The sequence below is a fragment of the Lissotriton vulgaris genome, chromosome 6 (assembly GCF_964263255.1).
Source record: "Lissotriton vulgaris chromosome 6, aLisVul1.2, whole genome shotgun sequence".
Lineage (NCBI taxonomy): Eukaryota > Metazoa > Chordata > Amphibia > Caudata > Salamandridae > Lissotriton > Lissotriton vulgaris.
The window spans coordinates 1,865,304,371-1,865,331,958 of NC_141694.1; the positions used below are offsets into that span (position 1 = coordinate 1,865,304,371).

At 43.3% G+C, this 27,588-nt stretch overlaps 1 protein-coding gene across 1 annotated transcript in view; it reads left to right on the forward strand.

Annotated features, from left to right (window-relative positions):
• The window catches only part of LOC147709687 (uncharacterized), a 280,392-nt gene that overhangs the window by 235,080 nt on the left and 17,724 nt on the right, over nucleotides 1-27,588 (forward strand). The window contains exon 19 of the mRNA XM_086926072.1: nucleotides 19,997-20,152. Within this exon, the coding sequence (XP_086782198.1) occupies nucleotides 19,997-20,152 (156 nt within the window). The remainder of the gene's footprint in view (nucleotides 1-19,996; nucleotides 20,153-27,588) is intronic.

Consider the following 27,588-nt stretch of genomic DNA (forward strand, 5'->3'; position numbering starts at 1 on the left):
TTCGGTGCTTTGAATGGCAATCACCTCTTTGTCACTTTCGTCACTTATATCAAGATCTTCGAACTCCTCTAGTACCAGAAAAGTCCACTCAGGATCCTGATATTTACTGTTTTGTCTCCTTAGTCAGGCACTTTTCCTCTTTGGCTTAGTTCCAGATTTCTTCTTTTCACTAGCAGCCTGTTTCCTGTCCTCAAGCTTTTCCTCTACAGTTTTGAGTCTCAGTCTTTTGATGAATCTTGGTTCACTTTTCTTTTTCTTGAATCTTTTAACTGGCACTGTCACTGGGCTTTCGTCGAATGATCTTTTATTTTCATTCACTTGTGGTACATCTGCTTCGAGGGTTTCTTGTTCCCTACCTATCTGACTAGTTCCAGGTCTTAAGTCTTCTTCTTCTGCCTGGTCACTAAGCTGGCCTTGTTCATGTGTATGTCGGATTTGGCTTTGTTTTGTTTCAATTTCTTCTTCCTGATCCTGTTCAAGCACTTTGAACCCTTGATTTTCTTCCGCTTGAACTTTTGCTCTATTTCCTATTTGTCCCTTTTCAATTTCAGGAGTTCTTGGAGGCGTGCCGATAGCCTGTTCTGTCCCTGTCTGTCCTTCTTCGTTGTCTGATCTGACATGAATCTCGAGAATCTGGTTATCCTTTTCTATTCATGTCTCGTCCTCACTATTCCACTCTCTATCTAAATAGGTGTATTTTCTGGTTCTTATGGGATCGAATGTCAGGTCAATTACAGGGACCCACTCATCTTGACTGGTGCTTGGTTGTTCATCATCAGCTACTTCAGGACCAACGTCAAGAGACCCCTCAGCTGCACAACCTTCAGCCTCAGTTTCTTAGTTTTCAGTCACTCTTTTGGTATGACTGGCGTGGATCCACTTCGGCACACCCGCACACTTCACCGCTGTCGTGGTAACAAGAATCACTTGTCTCAGTTTTCCCCACTTCGGTGCAAGGCAACTCGATCTGGTGTGTTTCTTTAGCACAACCCAATCCCCTGGGTTCAGATTATGGGCTGGAGTTGTTGGCCTGAGACGGCGTATTCCCCAATCTGGTGAGAGATAGAACGCACTTGGTCACCCAGTTGCTTGCAGTACTCTAGCACCAAATCATCAGAAATGCTTAGCAGTTTGTACCCGGGCACCCATGCTTGTCGCATTACTCTTCCCATCAGTATCTCGTGGGGGCTCAGGCCTGTCTTCCGATCTGGAATACTTCTGATTCCCATCAGGACAAGGGGCAAGGCGTCTATCCAATTCATTCCAGTAGAATCACACATTTTTCCTAACTTTGATTTGATAGTGCCAATTAGTTGTTCTACCACTCCAGAAGCCTCTGGGCGATATGCACAGTGCAATTTTTGGGTGATTTTAAATGCTGCACAAAGCTGTTCTATTATCTCATTGTGAAAATGCCCACCTCTGTCTGATTCAATTGTAACTGGAAAACCGAACCCAGGTATCAGTTCCCTTAGTAACAATTTGGCTACTGTAATTCTATCATTTCGTTTGGCAGGATAAGCTTCTACCCATATTGAAAATAAGCAGACAATGACAAGGACGTACTTCATTCCTTTACAGAGGGGCAATTGTATAAAGTCAATTTGCAAAATGACAAAGGGACCTTCTGCTTTTCCGATTGTACCTGGTGTAACTACTGTTTTCTTTCCAGGATTAAACTGCTGACAAGTTAAGCACCTCTGGCAAAGTGCCTCTGCAATGTTCCTGAATTTCGAATTGTACCATGTCTCGTTAAAGACACGAACCATAGTGTCCCTGCCTATGTGTGTATCCCCATGTATCAGCCGGGCCATAGGAGCAAGCAAGATGTCAGGCAATACAGGCATACCATCAGTGTAAACCATGACACCCTCCTCACTCCTTTTCCGACAACCAGTCTTTTTCCACCTTTTCTTTTCCTTTGGTCCTGCTGCATTTTGCAAATCTTTCAGCTCTTCCCATTATTGCACATCCTCAAACACCATAAGTTGGCAGCTGTTTCCATGTCCCCCCAACTTGATGTTGACTGACATTCGATAACGTGCACAATGTTGGGCCAATTGGTCAGCATATCGATTACCTGCGGTCACATCGCCATTGCCAGATTTGTGAGCAGCACACTTGACCACTGCCAATTCTTTTGGTAACTGGATTGCCTCCAGTAATTCTTTTACAACCTTCCCATTCCTGATCGGAGTACCTGAAGAGGTCAGGAACAATTGGCCAAAATCATGCACAACCCCATAGCCATACTGGCTGTCCGTATATATGGTTGTTCTCTTATTTTTCCCAGCTTTACAGGCTCTGGTTAATGCAATCAATTCGGCCACTTGTGCAGACTTGACTCCAAACAAACAGGATGCTTCTACTGCACGTTCTAATGTGCACACTGCATAAGCAGCACTTAAGCCGCCATCCTCATGTCTTAGACTTGAGCCATCCACAAACAGTTGGTTATCTTCAATAGGTAAGGGCATTTCTTTAATGTCTGGGCGTAGTTTTGTACTGAACTCAGTTAGGTCTATGCAATCATGCTCGACCTCTCCTTTTGCTTTTGCAATGAGGGAATCAGGTAATAGGGTAGCTGGATTCAACAAGTTACATCGAGTAATGGTCACTTTTGCTGCACCCACCAGGATCCTTTCATGCTTAGTCAGCCGACTAGGAGTGAGATACTGGGTTTTAGTTCGGGTCAGTAAGATTACAACTGCATGTGGGACATACACAGTTACAGGATGTCCCATGACGATGGATTCACTTTGTTCAAGACTCATGCAAGTTGCAGCTACTGCTTTCAGACATCTGGGTAATCCAGCAGCCACTGGATCTAAAGTGGCAGAAAAATATGCCACGGAACGTCTAGTCAAACCATGCGCTTGGGTCAGAACCGACAATGCACAATTGTCGCATGTGTCACAAAACAGTGCAAACTCTTTCGAGTAGTCAGGCATTCCCAGTGCAGGAGCAGTACACAGACAGTCTCTTAATTTTGTAAAGGCTGACATGCTTTCTTCGTTCCACTCCACTGGGTCCTTAGCTCCTTTCTTGGTCATTTTTATCAATGGTTTTGCTAAAACTGCAAATCCCACAATCCACTATCTACAGTATCCTACAACCCCAAGGAACATTCTGATCTCCTTTTCAGTACGGGGTAGATACATATTTTTTATTATCCTGATTCTTTCTGTTGTTACTTTCTGATACCTTTCTCTATCTGGTGCCCCAGATATTTTACAGAAGAGGTACAGAACTGCAATTTGTCTGGAGATACTTTATGCCCTCCTTCCCCTAAATGGTTCAGTAAGGCAATGGTGTCAACAACACAGTCATTCTGACTTTTAGACGCCACCAAGAGGTCGTCTATGTATTGTACCAGCACTGATTCCCTAGGTTGGACCAAAGATTCAAGACACTTTTTCAGAATCTGATTAAAAATTGAAGGGCTTTCTGTGTACCCTTGAGGGACACGATTCCAGACATAGACATGACTGTCGAATTCAAATGAAAAAAGAAATTTGCTGTCTGGATGCAATGGGGTTTAAAAGAATGCATGACATAAGTCAATGACGGTAAACCATTCAGCATTCTATGGAATTTGGTACAAGATCACGGCAGGATTTGGTACAATAGGACAGCAAGGAACCACAATTTTGTTTACCTTGCGCAGGTCCTGCACTACCCTGTACTTACCACTTGGTTTCTTAATTCCAATTATAGGTGAATTACAAGGACTACTCATTACCTCCTGTATGATGTTTGGTTCCAATATTCTTGTCTGCTGGAGTTCTTCAGGTAAGTCTTGTATTGTCAGTCTTTGAATTTCTGAGTCAGGCCTTATTAGTTTGTAAATTCCATCTTCATCTGGGGTCTGAATTTGAACGCCCTTTGGTGTGCAAAAGATGGTGCAATTCATTTTGCACAGCAAATCACGTCCTAACAGGTTCACTGGACTGGAGTCACAGACGACAAATCTGTGCATCTCTTTGAAATTCCCTATTGTGATTTCCATAGGCTCAGTCACTGGGGTACTAATTATCTGATTAGAAACACCCACTACTTGGATTGCTTCCCCGAGAGGGGTAGGTTTGGGACATCTGCTGTTCTCACAGTAGAACGGGTAGCACCAGTGTCGAACAGAAAGGTGACGTCATTTCCTTCAACCTTTCCTTCAATGTATGGTCCTGTCTGGTCTACCGACAAGGAGGCGCCAAGCACGCACTCCTCGTCCTCCCCCCTCAGGCCCCGTCAGTAAGGTTCATCACAGAGAAATGTATCATTCAACTGGAATTGCGAAGTTGCTGCATTTCTATCCTCCCTTCCTTCCCAAACTTCGGCTTCCTCACTCTGTTGTGCTCTATTTCTATAGTTTGGCCTAGGTGCGCGTGGCAGCTGTGGCTGCTTTACCTGTTACTGAGTCTTTCATGGCCCCTATTTCTGCACCTGTGGATTCAAATCATTATTGGGCATGTTACCATTCTGTAACGCTGGACACTCATCTCTCCAGTGCCCTATATGTCCGCACCCGTGACAGGGGAACTTCTTCTTGGCTTCCTCTCGGCTCATTTTAACTCTGGGCTTCCCTCCACCCCCAGGGCTTTGATTCTGGATATTATTATTCATTTTACTTAACTGCTTCTCTTGTTGCTCTGCCAGTTTCAATTGTGCCCACATGACCTTCTCTTTTATTGCTTTTCTTTTATTTTCCATCTCATCTTCCCAATACTTGGCGTATTTCAGGACCTCATCTATAGGTTTAGCTTACCAACAAATTTTATTGTCTTTAATCCACTGTGAAATTTCAGGTCTTAACCCTAACATGAATCGATAAATGAAATGGGTCATATCCTTCATCTCAATGTTATCTATTCCACTGTACGTTTTGAACACCTGTAACAGTCGTTCATAATATGAATGTACAGTTTCATCACAATTTTGGGTTGTTCTATCTATGCGGGTCCAATCAGTTTCTTTAGCGGGCACCTTTCCTTTTAAGTACAGTATGACCAGGTCATATTTCCTCATCACCTCTGCTGAGGGGGCTCCTGTCCTAGTGTCCCTGGCATACTCCTCACTGGGCCAATCAACAGCAATTTTGCATTCTGTCTACAAGTCTACGGGAACTACAATGTCAAAGAATCCATCTAGATCTTTCAGGAGACATTTTTGAACCTTAATAAATCTCTCAACCTGTCTGTACCATTCTACAGGATTCTCTCGTAATTTTGTGAAATCATTTGTGAATGACACAATATCTTGTCGGGACCAGGGAACATGTACATATTTTCCACCTGGTACTTCTCTCATGGGATACAATGGTTCAGCTTTATCTGTTTCTTTTAGGACGTACTCAGTGGACACGTGTCGGGACCTATGGTCTTCTTTCTTCTTTGCCCACCCTGCTTTCCATTTATCTAGATCTCCCCATTTCTGTAACAGGTGTAATAATTCTCTCATTTGCACCTTTTTCCCTGACACGTTCATGTTTTCCAAGTCTTTGTCAGAACATTCTGCTCTGTATGGTTTCTGCAATACCTTGGACCTGCTGACATCTATTCCCATATTAGCTGCAGTGTCCATCAGTCTTTCATGGAACGCTCTGGTATTTCTTATAATGCTCTTGCATATGAACAACAGCTCTTCTTCATTAGGAGTGTTTAGCCTATCTAGTCCCACGTTCCCAGCCATCAGTTCTTCCAATTCTATTCTTAATTTGTAAATATCTAATGGTTTTGGCTGAGGAGTTACCTTTTCTAATTCTCGAGTCCATCAATCTATTTCTTCCGGAGTCACTACCTTGGCACTTCGAGTACCTGAGGCTGTTTCTATCAGGACTTCTCGTGCACTAGTCTGAGCGTTCTTTCTTGGTGCGCTAACTTCTGGTTCTCGTATGGGCAAGTCCATTAAGGAAATTATAGACTCACATTCACTTGTTTGGTCATCAACAATTAGGGGCTCTTTTCTTGGCGGCACTACAGCTGGAGTAATAACTGGAGTCTTTGGACTAGCTTGTCTATCCCCATAAAGAGGAACAACTGGGCCAATAGTTACAGGAATTGTCAGAGCTTCAGGACTTGAATTTAACTGGGATATTTTCTGTATCAATTCAGTTCTTTGTTTAATTAAGGCCTCTCTCTCTCAGTCCTGTAAAACCTTTTCCATAGAGGTTTCATGTACTACTTGTGGAATTAAAGGAGGGTAAAGATTCGGGGCAGTTGGAATGGTCGTACTTGTTCCTCACCACAGGACGGTCTATAACATGGTACAGTTGTATCGGGCATGCTGAATCCCTCTTTGCTACTGGGCCTATAACCTGCACCTGCTGTATCAGTTGTGCTGGCCCTCCTATTACTGGACGGCTTGATAAATGGATTTTTTGAACTCAAGGACCTATACTCCTCATCATATGGAGGTGGATTTTTCATTAATAAATCCTCCAAATATTCGTCTTCCGAATCCCCCGCAGTCATTAGGTGTCGGGTTTTCTCTGCCCTTTTCCCTCCCATGGGTTCATCTACGCCTCGTACTCGGAATAGTCCTACCATCATATTCTGTCTCCACTGCTTCATCTTTTTCTTTTTAGTTTCTCTCTGATTTTTCGGATAAAATTTCTCTAACCCTTTATCCATTCTGGGTCTGTCTCTCTCAAAGGCCTCAATCTCCCATTCTTCTACGGCCTCATATTGCGTCAGTCTTGGTCTGGGGTGTAAATCATTCATTCGGGTCCTCAAATTAAACAAAATTCTACCATTAAATGTACCATATAATGGAAAAGCTAAAACTCCATCCTCCTTAGTATATTCCACCCAATTTTTCAACCATACACAGGTATGATACCCTTTGTCAAACATCATAAATGATGCTGGAGTATTAGGTATTGGAATAATAACTCCTTCTCTAGTCTTTATGGGCTTGTCTTTCTTGAAATAATACTTCATTTTGTCTACGAGAGTCAATTTTCTCTTGCTCCCGTACATTCCGTTTATTTTACGACCGTTCCACTGATCTTTTGCAAACCCTAAGTACCTAGGATCAGGTCGAGTTTCTGGATTAAAGGAATGTCACATATACCTCGTAAACCTAACTCAGACTGAAAATACGTACTTTTGTTTACAAACGTTCTTCCAATACTAGCGCGCCTTGTAAATCTCAACAACCAATCAATACGGAGATTGCAAACAACTTCATCCAATGGGTGCTCGGCCCTTTTGTGAGACTCGGTCTCACGCTCCGGCACTCGCCCCTCCTCTACAATTCCAGCTCCGCTACACACCCACTGTTTCGACCAATACCAGTGCGGCACACAGTGACGTCAGCGCATCTCCGCAACTGACTCCCTCCTTCACAAGGTAACGGAAACTTGATTTCTTTCCTAAAGTGCAAGTGCTCTATTTTAGTTTACAACATATAACATTCGCCACTGTACTTGAGTGCCTAGACAGAAAGATTTACTCCAAGCAAACTTCTTCTGTTTACTTTTCATACACTACGGATAGACCCTCCTGCCTACCCTTCACACAGCATTAGAGAACCTGCTACTTCTTTGACTCACCCACTCTCTCCGGGATATATACTAAGTCCAAAAGTTTCACTAGCGAACTCCTTTGCTATCACTCAAGCTCCGATGAACCTACTACTCCTTCCTCGTGTGACCCTTACTAGGTAATATCACAACCGAAGTTTCAATAGCGAACTCGTTGCTATCATTTATTCAACTACTCATTCAGAAAACCCTAATTAGCGCTTCCAGTTCTACCTAACCATGCACTAATTTTCCTCAAGCCAATGACCTCACTGCAAGGTGGATTCTCCTCACCACCCGCTATTCTGCCCCCAGGGATTCCAGACAACATATAACAATCACTAACAAATGGTTAATACATAACAATCATACAGCAGCATTTCATAAAAACATTTTAAACATTTCATAACATTTCAAAGCAATATTTTTACAGTTGATCGATCTCAAGGAAAAAATATTTTTAGCAGCACATTAAAACATTTTTTCACGGTTTATCAACAATTGACCTATCTCCCTGTCTCAACTAGTCCTAAACATCCTCTGCTTACCAGAAAACTACTGATAGAGCGCGCAGGTCACACGACCAGTATTGCAATCAAATATGCACACTAGGGCCCATAAAACAAATTTCTTCATGATATTTTAATGAGGTAACCCGCACACTACTATCAGCAGTTCGGTTCTAGTCTATTTACTGCTGTGTACCTGACTTGCCAATCCTCATTCAGGTACCTAAGACCACAATGGGTCAAGGAGCTGGCTGTGGAGAAAGTATATAACACAAATAACATATACCTTTTCAATTTTGTACTCCTTATAATTACCACAAACGCAGGAAGTTTCAAAAACCTTTATCTAGTTATCGTTTTCTTCAGTTTCAATGAGCCACAGGTTAACACAAATCAAACTATCTATCACTAAGATTAAGAAAATAGTATAACAATGAATTAATGTAAGAAACATTTAGAAATTTAGAAAATAAAGGGAAGGGGAAAAATAAGGAACACGCTATATATAGATCAACAGATTTTCGCAACTCCAATAAAGGCGGGTAAGAAAAGGGAACATACTATACAGAGCAGACTTTCAGTTTTGCAGCTTCGTATGCAACGCCTGCGCTACCCAATCTCTGCAAGGATTCTGCCAATAACCCCGATTGGGTTCTCAAACCTCCTAGCAAAGTGCTTCACCAGCACTTAAGGTTTCCCAAACTCCGACTGAGTCTGGGTAAATTACGGACAGAGTGCTCCGCAGCTCTCTGTATCAATCACCTATAGAGTTCGTTGGGTCAGTGACAGGTCAGCTATTCGGACAAGTCGGACAATTTCTCTAGCTAAACCTAGGCAAATTATACTGTTTTCGGGACAATGTACCACCCACAAATGTTGCAAGTGAAAGGTTCCCTAATTTCTGATTGGGCAAGAGAGGAGGTTAGGTCATGGTACCTCCTAAATTTCGAACTTTCTCAGACTTAATATTCATTTTCGAACCCACCCCTTACATTCCAGTTCCCATGGCAAGAGAGGTTTTAGCAGACAATGGGGAACACACAAACAAATACAATTGTTGCAATTGCAGGTAACTGTTCGGCTTCTTCAGCTGGGTCAGAGAGCAGGTTCCCATGAGCATCTTTGCTTTAGCTGCCAGCTGGCTGGGTTCCACTGCTGCGTGACTTTCTTTTCCCCCGTCACATGACTGGTTCTACTCTGACTTCAAGATGGAGTAGCGGTGCTTCCCAGACCCCCCCCCCCCCGAGGATGGTACATGAAAAGTAAGCGAAAAACAATTAGAGACACAGAATAAAATGAATACACTGTATACCGTGAATGGCTATATATATCCCTTATTTTATAACAACTATAGCATTAGGACTTAAGCGAAAAAAGCGGCTTTGCCAAAGCAGCAGTGCAAGCATGGAGCATGTGAGAAACAAAGCGGCCATTTTTACTGCGCATGAGCGACAAATTCCCTCCAGAACTGCGAGTGCGTCACATCACGTGGGCATGACCGACGCATGCGCAGACTAGATTCCCGCAGAGCAGCAACCATATTATTTGCAAGCTTCATTATTATGATTAGACACATAGGCAAGCGTCACTGGGACACCCCCGTGTAGTGTAAAATGCAATATTAGAAAGACAAAACTGGTTGAATTAGTTTCATTTAATGTTATTCGAGGTTCTTGATACAAGCAAGTCGCGTCACATGCGAATACTTGCTCTATCAATACCATTGGGTGAGGCCTATATTGTATGTGATTACTGTGTTAGTGGAAAACACATATTCATGCTTTTTAGAGAATGTTTGCGCATACAGAAATAATCATGTAAATATTAACACTTTAACATGATGCTGGTGCCTAGTAGCTAAAACCATGCATCAATAGGTAACAGAAATGTCAATTTATATTCGTCCGTAACGTGAAACTGTACACATCAAGTATATTACATAAGTGATCCTCTATGTCTATACACATAATCATGCACATGTTTTCACTTCAAAATGATGCTGGTGCCTAGTAGTTGAAGCCATGCATCAATATGCAACAGAAATGTCAATTCATATTCATAGGCAACGTGAAACTGTATACATCAAGTACATTACAACAGTGCTCCTCTATGTCTGGCAAGAGCATGTACATTGTTCTAACACTTCTATATTCAAAACATGTGTATTCAGTTATTGTACAGGGTGATACATTCTATATACATCCGATGTGTAGTACACCATGTGGATCTATGTGTAGTCGGACATGTGTACACATACACCTCCAGAACATGTACATTGTTCTAACGCCTCTATAGTCACAACCTCTGTATTCAAACATTCTAGAGGGTAATGCATTTTATATATGTCCGATTTATGGTAAACCACGTAGATGGTGGAAAGTGTGTGCGCCTACACCTACAGAGGGTCTCTAATGCCATAGAGTGGATACTCTCGATAAGCACTATGCCCATTATCACACAATCATCATCTCAGCGTAATATGGAAATGTCATTAGAGTTCTCCCATTTGTCTGGCCGTCTCCTCTTTCTCATTGAGGCCTTCCTGTACAGAATTAAGGCAATGTATTCATTTGCAATCTTTAAATTTAAGGGACCTTATCAGTGATCCACCCCTACTACTGGGGATTATCTTCTCAATAACCCTCCATTTGATGTCCTCAGGTTTGTGAGTGTGTGCAATGTAATGTTCTACTAGGGGTGCACCCACAATCTTATACCTTATGCGGCTCATGTGTTGCAGGATCCTTGTTTTTACCTTTTGGGTTGTTTGTCCAACATAGGTCTTTGTACATGGGCATGTTATTGTGTGAATTACGAGTGCGCTATTGCAGTTGGTGAAGTGTGGTAATTTGTAGGTCCTTGAGTTACACATGAAGCTTGCTCCCTACTGGCAATAGTCACAGGCCTTACAACTACCACATCTGTGATGTCTTGTTAGTGGTGGAAGTCCTGGGCAGCTCCTGCTTTCTCTTGTTTGCCGAGTTTCAGAAAAGCTTTCACCACTGTGTCTTTCACGTTCCTACCCCTCTTGGCAAACATCGGTTGTTGACCCATTTGATTTCATTTGATACCAGATTCCAATATTTAGGTATGATCTTCTTTACATCATTACTCTTCGTATTGTATGTCGTAACACATACCAGATTACCAGTTCCCTCCGGTTTTTCTTTCACCTCCAGTAGCTGTTCTCTTGCTGATACCATGCCCGTTTCTTCGCTCGTTTGAGGAGTCCTGAAGGATATCCTCGGGCCTTCAAGCGTGTTGTCAGACTATCCAACTCTCTGAAGAAATCCTTTCTCTGCGAACAGTTTCTTCTTATCTTCAGGTATTGACCATAAGGTAGATTGTGTCTTAGGTTCCTTGGGTGATTTGACCCATACATTAGTAGCGTGTTAGGTTCCATCGGTTTGCGATAAAGATCGCAGTATAGCTGACCCTCATCAGGTCTGAAGGTGAGGTCCAAAAAGTCAATTGCATCTCTGTTGTGGCTCATGGTGAACTGGATATCCTCACTCCTGCTATTTAGCCATGCATGGAATTCCAGTAGATCACTCTCATCCCCCGACCATATCATTATGACATCATCTATGTATTTTTTCCACATATCAATCTTGTCCAAGAAGGGGTTCGCTGTGTCATAGAGGTGCTCCCCCTCATATCTATCCATGAACATATTCGCTAGGCTCGGGTCATATGTTGCCCCCATAGCCACTTCTTTGCATTGTAGATAGAATTGCCTTTTGAAGACAAAGTAGTTTTTCTTCATCGCTATTAAGCATGGGCGAATTTTGCGAATCTGGCGTTCGCGAATTTGTGTATTTGTGAACTCGCAATCCGCAAAATCCGCGAATTCTCGCGAATTTGCGGATTTTTTTGTTTTTACAGTGTTCGCAAGGGTTTCTACCAGTTTGCGAGGATTTTTTACCAGTTCGCAATTGCGAACATACTTGTCGGCACACAACGGTCGCGACTATGTTGTTTCTACATCTGGTTCATCATCACAGGTTCACAGCACCCTCTGTTTCAACACTGCCACCCTCTGTTTCACCCATGCCACCCTCTGTTACATCAATGCCACCCTCTGGTTCATCATCATCACTGCAGATTATGGGGGGAAAAGCAAGCACACCTGCCCTGCTTCAACTGACATGAATTAATTTGGGGTTGATTTATTAATGTGTCACTGTTTTAAAATTCCAGTCTGGCACCGGCTTCCTTATCTGTAATTTGCTTTCTGTTGAAGTACAATTTTTTTTCCCAGGACCTTTGTGGCCTACTTGTAGCTAATCTGTGAGTGAGGGTCAGAGCAAGGTGATACAATTGTTGCAACTAGCAACTGAACTCTGGAGGGGCCCCAGTCAGGAAGCACTACAGGGAATGGTTACTAATGATGAATTTGAACTTTTGCACCTGCTGAGTGCTTTCAGTTTAGAAAAACTTGTTTTTCTGCAGAACAGCAAATGTAATGCCCCAAACAAACTTACTTGTGAAAGTTGATTTCTAATCCAAAAGTGATACAAAGAAAGTTAAAAGGCCTCAAATCCAAAAAAGGGCAGGCAAATGTCAACCTGAGGAGTTATTCTGATAAAAATCAGCATTTTCAGAAGGTCTATGCTGCATGCTAGTGGATTTCTTGGGCAGAATTGCAAATTTTGTAATTTCGCGAGTGCGAGATTGTTGCTGCCCGCCGCACCTACATGTTCGCAATTGCGAACTTACGCCGCACGCCGCAAAATTGTATCACCAAGAAAAAAAAATCCGCTGCGTGCGAATTTGCGGATTTTCTGTAAATTCGCGAGCGTTCGCGGATCGCGAATTTACCGAAAATCCGCAAGCGGAACGGATTTTCCGCCCATGCTTAATCGCTATCTCCAACAGTATGATTACGAAGTTTGTTGGGATCCAATGTGGTCTGGGTCTTCTGTCCAACGTGGTCCAGATCACCTCTACTGCATTGTCTTGCGGGATAGATGTATACAAAGAGGATACATCAAGTGTGACCAATATCTGGCTTTTGTCATCAAATGGTTGTCCTTAAGCAGTTGAATTATGTGCATGCTATCCCTGACATAGGACTTCGTTGTTGGGACCCAAGGCTGTAGGAAATGATCAATGAATTTGTTCAATGGCTCCATTTTCGATCCACAGCCTGATATTGTCGGTCTCCCGGGTGGCTTCTCAAGTCTTGTATAGATGGTTGGGATTCTGGGTTTTTGCTGATTTAAGAAATCCCTTTCATGTCTGATCATAAAACCATAATCGATACCCTCCTGGGTTGCCACTTCTATCTATCTTTTGATTTCCAAGGTGGGATCTCGTGGAATCCTGCAGTAACTTTCCTGTACTTGCAATTGTTGCTCGATCTCAGTGACGTAATCATCCATTTTCTGCACCATTATTGCTCCGCCCTTATCGGCTGACTTGATTACGATAGTGTCATTTTTCACCAATTTGTTTAATGCTGCTTTTTCATCTTTGCTGGTATTGTATTTGATGTACATTTTCTCCTCCATCAAATGCATTACTTCCCCTGTAATAATTTTCTCGAATGCCAGAATCATGTCGCTTATCGTGGTCTAAAATTGGTGGCCGCACTGACTGGTGTGAAAGTATTTTTGGTGAAGAAATATTTCAACCTGATCTTGCGAAAGAATTGCTGCAGATCTAATTTCATTTGGAATGTGTCCGTACTGCCGTTGGAACAAATGACAATCCTTTCGCTAGTATGCTCATCTCAGCCTGTGTCATGTTGTAGTCCGATAGATTAATGATCGGGTCAAGGTTGGATACACCAACCCCTTGTGGGAATGCAGTCTTCCACCTTGACTCACAAATAAATGCAAATCCTTACCTGATTTTATATCGATTAAATCCAACAGGCGACATCACCCCCTTCCTACCACAACTCCCCCATGTCCTGATCAAGACCCGCTCTGACCCACGAATCAGGCGTCATTAGGGTCGAAACATCGACAAAGAAGCCCTTGGACCAACATAGAGTATTCCGTAGCAATCGCCAACCGTAGTGGCATACAAGAATATCTCTAATTGAACATTGTTTTGGCCAACATTTTTACCCTAACAATTCTTTCACCTGTATATAAGTCACTGGTTTTACCTCACCACTGCACGATAAATCACTGCACTAAAATATCACGATTACCTTATTCTGATGCGCGTTTTTGTACAACTTTCAACTGTATGTATTGAATACAAGGTAACTATGAATGACACTAAATTCATAAAATAATCTACCTATACCCTATTAGTTGTTTTGGATTTGGATTTTTGTGTTTTGTTTTCTGAAAGCAAGTTAATACTACAGTTTAAAAAGTGTATGTATTAACCTCTCATTAGAGGCAGGTGAAGTTCCAAGAGCTTGGAAACACTAAATAATTGGACCATTGTGAAAAAATATCTAATTTAGACCCTGCTCAACTAGCGAACTATCGTCCTATTTTACTTTTACCATTTATTGGCAAATTATTAGAGAAAAATGTAAATGGAGTGCTAAAAGAGTTTCAGGAAATTAACCAATGACTCCATCTCAAATGGATGTGCTTTCCTGCACAGCACAGAATCAGCACTCCTAGTAGAGGTAGAAGAATCAAAAGTGACTCCGGACCAAGGAAGTTCAGGCGCTATACTACTTCTTGACCTTAGTGTGGCACTCAACACCGTGGACCATTCTATTCTGCAATATAGACTGCTGGATCTCGGTATTCAAGACAAAGCCCTGGAGTGACTTTCATCTTTTTTGAAGGGAAGAACTTTTCAAGTTATGGAAGCTAACCTTTTCTCTAAGATTATGCCAGTGACCTGCCGGGTGCCACAGGACTCCTGGCTCAGTCCCACATTGTTTAATATATACATGGGACCACTAGCCCATATGCAGAGGACACACAGCTGTTGGTCTCTTTGGACCGCAGAACCAACGTTGAATCTGACAGTTTCGCACTCTGCCTGGAAAGGGTTGTGGAATGGATGTTAAACAGCTGTCTGAAGCTGAGCGGGGACAAAATGGAGCTGATGGTCCTCAGAAACAATGCGGTTCCCAGGCCTCTCATCAGTTGGCCTAACTGTTTAGGTAGTCCACCAACTCTAAACGCGACTATCAAAAATCATGGCTTTTGGCTCAACAGGGAATTAACAATGGAGACCCAAGCCAAGAAACTCATAGGCATTTGTTTCAGGTTACTCAGAATTCTCAGCAAAATACTCGAGCGTATTCCTGTGCAGCTCAGAAAGACAGTAACCCATTCCCTGGTCACATCACGTCTTGACTATGGAAATTTCCTCCATCTGGGGCACCAAAATATGTCATTAAAAAACTGCAGGTTGTCCAAAATGTGGCAGTAAGACTGCTGTGCAAAGTCCCAATACAGGAACCAGCCGGGAAGCATCTAAAAGCTCAACACTGTCTACCGATTGAGGCTAGAGTAAAATTTAAGGCACTTTTGTCTGACACATGGAGCCATACACAACTAGAGCCCCACTAAAATCCGAGACTGGTGAGCCATTATGTCCCATACAGAAGCCTTAGATCCAGCTCTAAATGGTTATTGAAAACCCCAGAATCAAGAGAGCCAGATGGGGAGGTAGATTCTTTGCGCATCTGGCACCCAACCTGTGGAATTCTCTTGCACATGAATTTAGATTACTGGAAACAGAATCAACTTTCTGAAAAATTATTAAAACCTGGCTGTTCCATCAGTACCCCTAATTCCTTTCTAACTTCTGTATTGTGTTGGTCTCCTAGCGCTGGGAAGCCCTTGGGCAGCTATGCGCTTGAAAAATCTCTCAAACTTAACTTGAACTTAAACTAAACTTAAACTTATTTCATGTGCATATAAGCAACATTAATGGTTTTTGATGTGGTAATAACACTTTTCTTTAAATACAAAAATTGTAGTAAAGTCAATGAATACGTTATTTATTGAGCAGTCTTCTTTCTCATGCAAGAGAAATGAATTGCCACAATTGCAATACTTGTTATAAAGTAAAGTTTGTACAGTAAGAGGAGTATTATGAAATAATACTGTAGAAGCATTGATATGGTTTCTGAGCCATATGATACTTAAAAGGTATAAAATATATACAGTTACATATAATGATAAAAGCTTAACTAAACGTACTCAACTAGTGCTTCTAAATATGCCTACCCCGATGTACCTAACCTAAGCCTAGTACCTGGGAAGGAGTAAAGGAATTTTAAAGTTAAGTTAGTTTTGCCAAGAATCTGACTCAAGAATTCTCTAAGGATCTAATCAGCTCCGTACCTTGGTTTTAGAATGAAGGAGGTCTTGTATCTCGCTCTCAGGACTCGACCTCCCAGTAACCCGCAAGGGTGACTGGAAACACTGGAGCTCGATTTTCTCGGCAGGAGAAAAAGACAGTATCTTTCTCAGTGCGTCAAAATGGGAGGGACGGCTTCCTTCGGCACTTGCATCAGCTGGGCTTTGAATAAGTAGATAGCCGCTCTGCTCCACACCACCGTGTGTTGCTTAAGGCAAACGCTGGTATATTTATACCTGGAAGGTGCCGTGTTTGACGTAAGGTTGGACATAAGACGTCAATAAAAAATTTCACTAAGAACTGGCCATTCTTTCAGTGCTCGCAGGAGTTCTAGGACAAATCAAAACAAAAGCATGGGGAATTCCTAGGTTGCTGAAGGTTTGGTTTGTTGAAAGAACTCGTTGTACTTTCTAGGAGTCTAAGGAAGTAGCCTTGCCGTATTTAGTTTGCAATGGCTATTACTAAACATGGATTTGATCCTTATGTCTTTATAAGGGTATGATTTGTTATAACACATAAGGGCATAAATCGGGAATATTTAATTAGGGTCCTAGATATGATCACAACAGGAGTACATTCAACGATGCTAGCTCTGCATCTGTGATTGGTACTATTTAGGATCCTGATTGCCTTCATACCCGTTGCTGGGTACAAGGCACCGTAATATTCCTACAGGTACAAACTATGAGGGCCTAGCTTTGGTCTGATAGATCTCTGATGCCTACTCACAGACACACTACGAAGTAAATCCATTACTCTTTGGTAATGATGTCAGGTAGGCGAGACATTCTGCATAGGATAATAGGAGCCCGCTATCCCCCTAGGACAGTTTGCAGCCGGTAAATGACTAAGTTGCACAGCTTTGGAGCAATAACATCACATTCTATTCTTCCATTTAAATCTAAATCCTGGCAGCAGCTTCTCACCTTTGCCAGCAGTTGGACTGTCTAGCTGTATTTCTTTTAGATCCACACAAGATCGGAGATGTGTGCAGCTGGGATACTGCTACCTTGAGACAGAAATGATACCCTACTACCCCAGTTTGGCTTTTCATTGCCCTCTGCCCACTCTGGCCACAGTCGCTGTTGGTCGCATGTGTGTCCCTATCCAGGACCATCCCAGCATACAAACCGAGGGCCTCAATTTCACTGCTTGGCTTGGTGCTGCCACTTTGATGTATTTTTTTTCCCAAAAGAATATTAAACCCCATTCACTGGTCCACATAAACAGTTATTTTTATACAGACCGTCCTAAATCCCCACAGATACATTCTTGGATTTGGAGCACAGTGATACATTCCACCTTCAGTCAATTACAGCATATTGCTGCCTTCTGACATTATATTGCAATAGTTCTAAGGCTGGAGCTTCCTTTGAAAAATCTATGGCAGATTTGAGACTCAGCTGTGCATCAGTTGGTAACATACAGAACTGTAGGTCTAACAAAAAGTATTAGTTTACTGCTTAGCCGCTTGCAGTATTTCCTTCCTACTTTACAGATGCCTCAACAACCAAACATTTTATTCTTTTTTTTATCACTGCTAACTTCATGTCAGTACCCAATCTTGATATTGAGTGCTCATCTACATAGCTCAATGACCTTTTGCTAACACAGCAGTGTGTGCATCTGTTCAGTAATTCTCATAAATGTGAGCACAATCACGTCTTTTTGAAATATCTCAAATAAACATACTTTTGAAATATATAATTTAGAATCATTACATTGATTGTGTACATAATAAGTGGTCAGATAGATAGACTAAGAGCAGACATGAATAGTTAGATGTATCCCTGGTTCTAAGGGCAAACTAAAATGTGAAATAACATTTCACAATATTAATAATACTGAAATATATAAAGCGCGAACAGCGACCTCTAACAGAAGTGTCCCGGCGGTATAGCAATAGGCGGCATGCGAGCTGAGAAGAGAAAGCCAAGGAGAATTGGATTTGGTGGATATTGTTTGGCAGGGAATTCCAAAGCTGAGTTGCCACCATTGTATAAGATCTGCCCCCTAAGTGCGCTTTAACATAGTGAGGTGTGAAAAGCAAGCTCTCAGTGTTGGACCTCAGTGAGCGGTTTTGTTGGTAGGTGCATAACCGGTGTTTAGGGTAACTCGTACATTTGCCATGTATCACCCGAAAAGCCAAAGGTAAATCCTTAAACTCAATCCTTCTCTCTACCGGCAGCCAGTGGAGCTGTCTTATATGCGGAAAGATATGGTGACGAAACGGTACACATCTAATCAATCTTACAGCCGCGTTCTGTACCATCTGCAGTCTCCTGACTAGGTAAGCGGGCAGACCCAGGTACAGGCAGTTAGCATAGTCCAGCCTAGATGCCACTGTGGCATGGACAATGATTCTGCGACAGTAGATGAAAAAATATCCTCAGGCTTCTTAATTTGCTGAAGCATGAGGCTGTCACCTGCCAAATTTGAGCTGTGAAAGAGAGATCTACTTCCCATTTCACGCCCAAGTTTTTTGCGGTAGTTGCTGGAATAGGTGGCAGGCCCATTTCAGCCAGCCACCAAATACCAGCCGCCGGTGGAAGAGCCTTACCGAAAAACAACACTTCTGTCTTCTCTGCATTAAGTTTAAGTTTATTATTGTTCATCCACTGGGCGATGTCCCTCAGGCATCCCTTAAACCTAGTGAAGGAGTCCACAGACTGGTCCTTAAAGAAAAACCGGCTGGGTGTCGTCGGCGTATGATATTGCCTTAACTCCCCGGTTTGCTATGAGTGAGATCAGAGGGGCCATTATATGTTAAAATGAAGCAGGCTTAAAGCTGACCCCAGTGGTACCCCACACCATAGTTGTTTGGTTTCCCACTGGTAGGGTTGAAGGGGGACCTTCTGCGTACGATTTTTAAGAGAGGACTTTAGCCAGGTGAGGGCCACCCCTCCAATTCCTATTGCTTGGAGTCTCTGTACCAGGATTTGGTGGTCCACGGTATCGAACGCTGCAGATAGGTCCGGGAGCACAAGCATAGCTGATGATCCAGCGTCCACAGTCCTTCTAACTGACTCTGCCACCTCCAACCGTGCAGTTTCAATACTGAAGCCCGACCAAAAACTGGACTGTGTATCATGTAAAATGTCCTGGCTCTCAATAAAGTTAGCCAACTGTCGCTAAACCATTTTCTCCAGCATTTTTGCTGGTTCTGGTAAAAGTGAGATTGGGCAATAGTTGTTTAGCTCCCCTGGATCCACATTGTTTGTTTTCCTGAGGGGGAGTAGAACGGCATGTTTCCATGTATCAGCGAAGAAACCTGAAGCAAGTGAGGTACTCCATATATATGAGTCAAACATGGATTACCGAGTGGGCCAGCTGTTTCCAAAGCTTGGGGGTGCACGGGTCCTCTGGGGATCCTGACCTACACAACCTACACAACCACGGATATTTTTGAGATCTGCCACTGGCTCCCACCTCTTGTTTGCTGCATGCTTCTGTTTTTCTAAGTGACAGAACAACATTCACAACCTTAAGTCACGCTGATGTATACTATTTTATGTTATGACGTTCAATGGGATCCTGTCAAAGAATTTATTTTGTGTTCGGTTATTTTCTGTTACACTATACAATGAAGGATTGCACTTTGCCAGTTTTTCATTTGCCTTTTTTGTAAATTTGTTTGCAGGATATATATTTGCTCACACCCTGTCTATTTCAGTTTCAGAGAACCCAGGATTTTGCCCGGTTGATCCAGAGAAGGAGAATCAGTGTGGCTACCTCCCCCCACCACAGTGCAGAAACGACACCGACTGCAAGAAACATGAGAAGTGCTGTCTGTTTGGCTGCGGAGTGCAGTGTGTGAAGGCCCTGCCAGGTACTGATTCACATAAGAGATTGGGGTCTTTGGAGAGTCATTGAACCCTTCAGCTGTATATTCAAACATAAATCATATGCATAGATGGCACACTGCCTCTTTGTGTCCAGATGTGTTGTAGAAAAGGTTAGGACATTCTTGGCTGTTGCACACAGGAAAAGCTTGAATGTACCTGGAAGGACATCACCACAAAACCAGAGAAGCACCCTACCTCACATGTACTAGTATTATACCTGGACATTGCCACACTGGAAGCACTGCTCCCACATAGCAGGAGCGCATTCTCAAACTCCTCTTCAAAGCTCTTGGGAGGTTCAAGTTGCAAAGTTCCTCTTTGCTTTTAATCGCTCATCTTTCTTTTCTTAACTAACTTCTGAAGTGTTCATAGGTTGGAATTCCAGGACATCATAGAGAGTTAGAGGCGTATTTATAAGAGCCCTGCATCACTTTTGAACCACATAAAGTTGTACATGCGTGATGCAGGGTTCTCATAAAGATGTATGTAGCCATGTGGCTTTGAGTGCCCTCATAAATCATGAGTAAAACGTTCCATGGCATTGCAGTGGGGTTTCCCAAGCAACACCCATGGAATTTGATGCTGCCCCAGATTTACGAGGTGATGTAAACCTGGCGAAGCATCAAATATGTACGCCTCCCAAAGTAAGGGGTAATGAGCGGAAATATGCTGATTTCTCCACCATGTTTCCTCTTTCCATGTGGACTGCATTCTGCCGCATGCATAGTAAGAGGAAAATGTCTCTTAGGATTGTTATTGTGCAGGAAGGCGCCACTTCCCGCACAATAACAATCCTGCCTGCAATGGAGACACCCTTGCACTAGGTTTCAAAGGTGCCTTCGTTGGTGCTAGGCTGCCAAAACAGCGCTGGCAGAAAGGAAACTGCTTCCCAGTCACGTTGGCATAGGTCAGCGCACACGATGCCTTTGTAGTAAATAAATATTTACCGTTGGAATTTCTATGCGGTAAAGTTCAATAAAATAACTCACTCGGAAATGAGAGGCAGAGTCCGTGGTATCTGAGTTATAAGGGTTTTATTCCATAAAATGGAATGGTTTGAACCATGGTATCATGTTCCTTTCACCATTAAGGATCAGGAAGGGATAGACAATACTTTATTAACAGAGTACAATATATATAGTCAATGCATATAATGGTGATGGATACAGAAGGCGTAACAGCTGAGAGAAACGAGATAAGAACACATGTGCGTAACAGAAGGCGTGCACAAGGGCGTACACAGAGGTGTGTGCTAGAAACGTCACATGAAAGTGTCACAAGTGGGTGGATACATAGAGGAATCTTGCAATGTCAGCAGAAATCTGTAGCAGGGATGCGCGCGCAGCAGCATGACGTATGACTGACGTGAGGCTGGAGGGTGCAGGGGACTTGACATTTAACACTAGAGGAAAGAGACAGAAGTCTGGCATGTCAGATCGACTCGTTCCTAAATCATATCTGATATCTTGTGTTTGGGGAACTATATTATCTAGAAGGAAAAGGTCTCTTGGGCAGAGGCTACTCTATACTGACTATTAATGCGTGCATAGGTGACTACGTGTCTGCGTGTAATGCGAGGGGCCATGGGCCTACCATGGTAACGGGAGCAATGAATTACTTGCATGGAGACAGAAAGGCCGGGCCCTTTGCTCTGCAGCCGGGGATTGTTTATCTACTCTGCTAGACTGGAATGTGTTTTCGAGGAGCTGAGCTCGGCTATACTGATAACTCGAAGGCAAAATACTGTCTTTGGCAGGCAAGCAGGCCGAGCCGGGCACCGCTCGCCACGCAGGGAGTAGGACAGAGGTCAGGGATGTATCCCACGTTGCAGCTTTCAGGAGGCAGAGAGCAGAAGGGCTCGATGGCAGAAATCAGGGCCTAGCTCTGCAAGGCTAGGAAAATGTGAAAGTGCACCATGAAAAGACGTTGGCAAGGCATACTTAGGAACTGAATTATCAATCCATTCATGGTGGATCTGAAAGAGGACATGTTAACGTTGGACGCAAATGTATTTGCGTCTTCATAGCTGGTCGAGGAGGGAAGTTACATGTACTTTAAGCACGTACATGGAGACGGTGGGGTACACGTTAGGGGACATTTCTTGACCATAAAAATTCAAATTACCTCATTCCCTCCTTGTCCCCTACGGACCCTTCATGATATATCGATCTTCATTAATCCATCTATCTGTTCATATAACATCATTTGCTCATCCTTTCTCAGGCGGGATGTAGAGCGTGAACTTGAACGGGGAATGCAGGCTGTGGCACACAAGCCACATATCGCTGGCCCACATTGAATGCAGAGACAACAACTGAATACTATGGCCAATATAATCCCTAGGAAAGAAAGTAGCTTCCATCCCCAGGCTGTTACCGTACTCCAGAACCAACCGGACCAAGTCCAGGTGCCTGGATTCTGATGAATCTGATTAGCGATCTTATGAAGACGGGATATGGCTCTATATACTGACGGTGCATTTTCTGGAATGAAAACACAGCAACTCGATCCGATGACTCTACAAGCCCCGCCCATATCGGCCAGGATGACGTCAAGGACGAGACGATTTTGAAGAACAACAAGTCTTATAGCAGACTGTTCCTGCGTTAAGTTACCTAGGGCGGCAGTAGTTTCGTTCACTACTGCTTCAAGGGTTCTGGTCAATTTTCGTATCAATTTACTATTTGAGACAGGTCCTAAAAAGAAAAAGAATCCTCTATTGAAATCTGTATATTGTTCCCATGCTGTTTCAGTCTGATCTACAATTGGGAGTTCTCTCTTGTGTCTAGATTGTATAAGCTGAGGATTTCTATGGTAATCAGGAGGAGCTAGAAAAACAGGGGGCAGTAGGAATGCAATGTAACAAGTACCATCCCAATCTAGGGGTAAACGTATGTATGCGGTATGACCACAAACAAAATAGGAATGACGGGAAGCTTTGAATGTGGACTTGCCCTTATCACTGAATTCGATCACAGTAGTACATTCACTATGACCTAGGTGTATTGAACCATTCTTTTTGACACATAATTCGCCTTTAACGGGTAGCACTGACATAGAGGGCAAGTCTGGTTCGGTTTCAGACTGGACATTCAAAATCATGAGGTTAAGTGTATAATTACCTAATCCATATACTTCGTTTTCTAGATCGGTCCCTGTCCTTTGTGGGAGACCCTCCTTGTCTGGGAAACATGCTTGATGCATGACTGTGTTCAGATTTCCCCATACCCAATTGCCTTGGTAAACTATGGAATCAGTGTCTACAGAATTAATTAAGCTGAACCAGGCACCACAGGAGCCATTATGCGTAAACGGATACGGGAAGAGGGGCAGAGCTCCCTTGTATTTCTGATAGGGAGGGAGTCGGCCACATATCCAACAATTTGTAGCATTGCTGGTCTGATGGGAATGGTGTAACATACTGATGAATGTATTGTTGCGCAGCGCAAGTCTGTAAGATACTTCATGTGGAGGCAGTTCACTGAACGTGTGCTCTGCAGTGTTATTAAGAATATAGTGTGCAATAAGAAAGAACATATGCAATAATACACTTATGCCAATGACCATAAGACTCAGAAAAAACATAATCAATAACGTAATGATGAAATAGCTCCGGAGAGATTTACAATGTTTCTGTTTCTTGATCTGTTTCTGTCTATCTCTCTCTCTATTGGGGTCTAACTTGTACATGTCAGGAACCTGTCTAACCGCTTCACCTAGGGGAGGACTTAAACAATTAAACTGTCTGACTTGCTAGACCTTAGTTTCAGTTTATACTCCTGCTGAGGAGTTTTCTCTATCAGGGGGAGTTTAGTATCAGTCTCTGGAATGAGGCAGGGCTGAGAGTCAGTCTTTGGCGGCAGTCCATAGTATTTCTTGATGTGACTGGAATGGAGCCAGCCTTTGCGGCCCTCCACCTTCACTGCCGTCCTTGTGGTTAGTAGAACAAGCTTCGGCTCCTGCCAGCGGGGCTCCAGCGGACTCCTCCTGTCGAAATTTCGAATAAAGACCAGATCTCCAGGGACGATCTCGTCTGGCTTCACCTCGGTGTTGTCGGGAAAGGCTGCAGCCACCTGTGAACGACAAGATTGTAGTGCAGACATCAAGGAGGCAAGGTAATCTGTCAACATGTTACTATCAACATCGGTTATTTTCCTCGGCAAAGGCGTCCCCCACATATTCGGTGGCCTACCAAAGACCACCTCGTACGGGGATAGCCCTGTTCTGGAATGAGCTACCATTCTCATGTAAAACAATGCAACTGGCAAGGCGACTATCCAGTCTACCCCTTTCTCTGCACAAATCTTGGCAAGACGTGTTTTCAGTGTCTGATTGTGTCTCTCTACGAGACCTGCTGCCTCGGGATGTCGGACGCAGTGGAACTTCCACTGATATCCTAGCAGGAGTGATACCTGCTTCATTAGCTCGGACGAGAATGGCTGACCGTTATCTGAGTACACGACACGAGGCAAACCGTACCGTGGGAAGAATTCACGAACCAACTGTTTGGCAGTGGTCGGAGCAGTGTAATCTGGGACTGGATATGCTTCTGTCCAACGGGAAAGTGCACATACAATTACGAGGACATATTTGAATCCTCGACATCGTTCCATCTGGATATAATCCATCTGGAGGACTTCAAAAGGGTAATCGGGAGGATTGAATCCACCTTGCTCTACAGGAATGCTTTTACCTGGGTTGAACTGACAACAGATCATGCAAGTACGCACTTTCTGTTTTGCTGCTGCTCGTAAATGTTTGTTGTACCAGAGATTCTGTAAACTGTCTAACATGGCTTTTTCTCCTAAGCGTGCTGGACTGTGTGCTGTGTTAATCATAACTTGAACCATAGAGTCGGGGAGAAACCATGTGGCTTTTCCCTTCGTCATCCATCCCTGGTCTGTCTGGATCCCTCCTAGTTCAGTCCATTTCTTTATTTCGTCTGGAGTAGCATGTGTCTGTATGTCAATTACATCTAGTGCGGGATCCTTAACTGTCATGCAATGTGTCGGTGTCGGAACTATTGTCTTTGTCATATCAGCTGCATGTGTGTGAGTCAGAGCTGTGTGTTTCGCGGTTCAATCGGCCAGGTCGTTACCCTGGGAAATAGTATCTGTAACTTTAGTATGTGCTTTGCACTTCATGATAGCTATGGCTGATGGCAAATGTATTGCTTCTAACAATGCTTGAATGAGGGGACCATGCTGGATCTTGGCTCCATGAGAGGTCAAGAAACCTCTTTCTTGCCAGAGTACACCGAAGTCGTGTACGACTCCAAATGCATAACGTGAATCTGTGTATATGTTAACGTTCCTGTTCTTGGCTACTATGCAGGCTCGAGTCAGAGCAATGAGCTCTGCAGCTTGAGCAGACAGTGTATCAATACGGTGTGTTTCTTTGATTTCAGTTTCAGTGGTCACTGCATATGCGGCCACTAATTCTCCTGTGCTTTTTCTCATACATGAACCATCCACGTAAAGTGTCAGGTCTGGGTTAGTCTGGGTTAGTCAGTGCAACATCTGTCAAGTCTCGTCGGGGCTTTGTTACTGCATTAATGATCTCTATACAGTCATGTGGAGCTGGATCTGTTGTGTTCGAGGGTAACAGTGTGGCAGGATTAAGTATATTGCAGCGTCTGATTTCTATGTGTGGCTGGAACAATGTCAATTCATAACCTGTCAGTCGTGCTATAGTCAAGTGTTGAGTCTGTGTTCTGTTTAAAAGAACTTCCACAGAGTGTGGAACTTGTACTGTCAATTGGTGTCCTTATACTATGGAATCACTTTGTCTGATTGCTAGAGCTGTTGCTGCAACTGATTTTAAGCACGCAGGCAGGGCCTGGGCAACTGGGTCTAATGTACTCGAAAAATAAGCACACAGCTTATGTGAACCTGCTTGGTCTTGTGTGAGGACAGATAATGCTGTGCCATCACGTTCTGTAACAAAAAGTGTAAAAGGTTTGCTGTAACATGGTGTTGCTAAAACTGGTGCTTGACATAATGCTTTCTTTAATTCATCAAAAGCCTGTGTGTGTTCCTGAGTCCAAGGGAGGACAGTCGAAGTCACTGCCTCCTGCGTTGTCAACTGTATAAGTGGCTTGGCTAGAAATGCGTACTGGGGAATCCATTGTCTGCAGTAAGAGGTGAGGCCAATGAAGGCCCGCACTTCCTTTTGTGTCTTGGGTTGCGGTAAGTGTGCAATTAACTGAATGCGGTCAGGTGTTAGCTGTCTCCCCCTCTTGGACAGCAAGTGCCCAAGGTACACCACTTGCTGAACACAGAATTGTAACTTTGAAGGGGACACCTTGTGTCCCTTGTCAGCCAGAAAATACAAAACTGTCAGTGATGCTTGCTCACATTCTGGTTCACTCCGGGCGGTGATCAACAGATCATCGACGTACTGGAGTAGGGCAGTGTTAACTGGCATGTGAATGCTGTCAAGTTGTCTTTTCAATGCTTGGCTGTAGATGCTGGGGCTTTCTGTGAATCCTTGAGGTGCGCGTGCAAATTTGAAGCTACGGCCATTTAAACAGAATCCGAAAAGATATTGGCTTTCCGGATCAATGGGGACACTGAAGAAGGCGTTCTTGAGATCAATTACAGTAAAGAGCGTCGCCTCTGAATCAATAGCAGTCAATAATGATGAGATGTCTGGGACCACAGGATACTGTGGTACAATGCATTTATTTAATTCTCGTAAATCAATCACCAACCGATAAACTGGAGGTGCATTCGGGTCAGTACGTTTAAGAATCGGAATGATAGGGGAATTACATAGATTGGAGTCGGTTTCTACAACCACTCCCTGTGCAATGAGCTCTTCAATGATTTCCAGTAAAACCACTACAGCATCGGGTGGTAACTTGTATTGTCGGATTCGGGGTAGTACAACTCCTGGCTTGAGTGTAACTCGGTATGGTGTAATGTGCATACAACCTACATCAGTTGGGCCTTGCGCCCACAAATGTTCTGGTACATTTTTCAATCTGACATCAAAATCTCGTAATACATAGTGACCCTTAAAGTCACGCAAAAACAGTCTAACTCCTTCCGGAGAACAACATATCACTGCTCCTAGAGCTTTTAGTGTCTTGATACCCAGCAAGTTTTCTGGACATGCTTTCGTGAGCAATAAGTCTGTAGTACGTGACAATGGACCAACTGCTGGGGGAACAGGTTTCGATACTTCATTAACAATAGGCTGTCCTGAAAATCCAAGGGAAACATTCTGTGAGCCTGAGAGGGGTGCCCCTGGAACCTCGTCGTGACTTATTGTTGTTCGACTTGCCCCTGTGTCAATCAAAAACTTTCTATCTTTTCCTAATACTTGACTATGTACATAAGGACCCTCTTGATCTACAGGGACTTCAATGAGAGGCAAGCCAACCTCCCTCTCTAGGCTGTTTCATGAGTATCGCTGA